The following is a 2,470-nucleotide window of genomic DNA, read 5'->3' as shown; positions in this document are numbered from 1 at the left end:
TACCTTTAAGCACCTGGCCACAGGAGGGACACTCAGGTGCCTCCCTAAGAGGAGGATGCCAAGGGGAATTGAGACCAGCCAGCCCACTGCTCCATTTCACAGCTGAGGACACTGAGGCTGTGACGGGGAACGACTGGTCGTTACAGGCACAGCCAGTACTAGATGTGACACTCTCCTCTTCACAAACGTCCCGGGAGTGGTGGCAGCGGGTAAGAGCAGGAAGATGGACTGTCTTGTTGGGGGTGTCATGCTGTTTCATCGTGACTGGGCACTGACCACTACCAGCCCCTCCAGTAGCCACAGCTCCTTAGCCAGTCCCTTGTCTGAATCTCTGCCTTTCTTTTTCATTGAAAGGTAGAGCATGATGCGAGAGCCCAACCAGTCCTTTGTGACAGAATTCATCCTTCTGGGCTTTTCCGTGGGCCCCAGGACCACTCCTCTGCTCTTCCTGGGCTTCCTGCTGATCTACCTGTTGATTATTCTGGGCAACAGCTTGATCACCACCCTCATCTGCCTGGATTCACGGCTCCACACTCCCATGTACTTCTTTATTGGCGTCCTTTCCATGTTGGACCTGGGCTACACCACTACCACTGTGCCCCAGATGTTGGCACATCTGGCCAGCCAGAGGAAGACAATCTCTTTTGCTAGCTGTGTGGCCCAAATGTACATTTTCTTGGTGCTGGGCATCACCGAGTCCTGGCTCTTTGCCATGATGTCTATAGACAGATATGTGGCCATCTGTCACCCACTCAGGTACAAGGCCATCATGAGCCCGTGGCTATGTGGGACAATGGTCATTTTCTGTGGGCTCTGGGGTGTTGCCTCTGCCCTCGCCTACACCCTTTTTGCCATGCGTCTGCCCTACTGTGGTCCCAACAAGATCAACCATTTCTTCTGCGAAGTCCCGGCAGTCTTAAAGCTGGCTTGTGCGGACACCTCAGTCAATGACCGAGTAGACTTCATTCTTGGTTTTTGTGTAGTCCTGATCCCACTGTCCCTCATCCTTGTAATTTATGTCAACATTTTTGTTGCCATCTTGAAGATCCGTTCAGCACAGGGGCGGCTGAAGGCCTTCTCCACCTGTGCCTCCCACATCACTGTGGTCACCATGTTCTGTGTGCCAGCCATGGTCATGTACATGAAGCCTGGCTCAAAGGCCTCCCCAGAAGAGGACAAGAAGCTGGCTCTGCTCTACAATGTGATCTCTGCCTTCCTCAATCCCATCATCTACAGCCTCCGGAACAAGGATGTGAAAAGGGCCTTCCTCAAGGTGACAGGCTGGGGCAGGACCCCAGAATGAATGCCTGGAGGGATAGCTGAGGGTCAGAGGAACATGAGTCTTGGTGCACAGTCACTGCCTTAAGACTCATCCACATGACACAGCAGGCAGTGCACGCCACCCCTCAGCCCCCATCTCAGCTCTATGCAGATGCTTCAGGGACAGCCCCCTATTTGGCTGACAGAACCAGACATTATGAAATGTCTTCCAGGCACATCCGTGCTTTAGTTCCCTTTTGTACTAGGATCTCAGGGCCTAACAAGAGAGCGGGTGTTTCAGACATTCAAATCTATTATGGAGAAAAAGGGAATGTTCGTGGTGGCATGCCCCATGGCTGCATCTTGAGAAACGCTCATGGCCTCTGGAAACCACACAGACAGTATCAGGTGACATAGAGAGAAGGCAAGGGTGCTGACGTTAGAGGATTTCTGGCCCAGAGGAGCAACCAGTTTCAGATGTGCAGATTGGAGACAAGTCGTGGTGCTTGAGCCCAAGTATGACCCATCCCTGTGACCTTCCCAGACTTGTGCTACATCACTCTATTCCTCATTCCCTCTGTCCACGGAAACTGAGTGCCTGTCGTTGCCTTGACTGTCTTTTGCACCTTGGGGCTTCCTCCTATGCCGTTCCTTCTCTCCTCTCCCTTAACCCACCCCACCTCCAGCCACCCCTACAGGCTGTTAACTTCTGTTTGTCCATCAGGTCTTGGCTAAGCTGCAGCTGCTCAAAGAGGATTTTGCTTGAGCCCCAAAGAATGAGCCTTCCAATGCATCCTGCACTTCCCTCTCATGAGAACGAAGGCACATGGCTCAACATCTTACTTCTCTCCCAGATATCGAGTTCCACGAGGCAGGGACCATGACTGTCTGGTTTATCGCTGTACCCTCAGGGTCTAGCACTGTGCCTCCCACACACTGGCTTTCAGCAAATATATTATGGGTGAAGGAATGGGCAGCCCACAGGAAAACCAGAGAGGGATGGTGCCTGTTGATGAATGAGAAATAGCAAAATACTACAAATGGTGACATGTTTTAAAAGGGGGATGTGATTAAAAGGATTCAATGTTGTAGCTTAGCCTTAATCATATGGAAATAATTGTTTGCTTCTGTTATTCATAAACATGAATTCAATCAGTAGAAGACCATTTTTCACTAATGAAACTAAGAATATTATTAATAGAAAATGGTG

At 50.6% G+C, this 2,470-nt stretch overlaps 1 protein-coding gene across 1 annotated transcript; it reads left to right on the top strand.

Moving 5' to 3' along the window:
• The first annotated feature begins 364 nt into the window (after positions 1-364).
• On the top strand, positions 365-1,303 carry LOC105869854 (olfactory receptor 2A12-like). Its single transcript, XM_012761974.3, has one exon. It carries the CDS (start codon positions 365-367, stop codon positions 1,301-1,303), a length of 939 nt encoding a protein of 312 aa, XP_012617428.2.
• Positions 1,304-2,470: the final 1,167 nt, after the last annotated feature.

The sequence above is a fragment of the Microcebus murinus genome, chromosome 2, assembly GCF_040939455.1.
Source record: "Microcebus murinus isolate Inina chromosome 2, M.murinus_Inina_mat1.0, whole genome shotgun sequence".
NCBI lineage: Eukaryota > Metazoa > Chordata > Mammalia > Primates > Cheirogaleidae > Microcebus > Microcebus murinus.
This window is presented reverse-complemented; position numbering and strand designations above follow the sequence as displayed.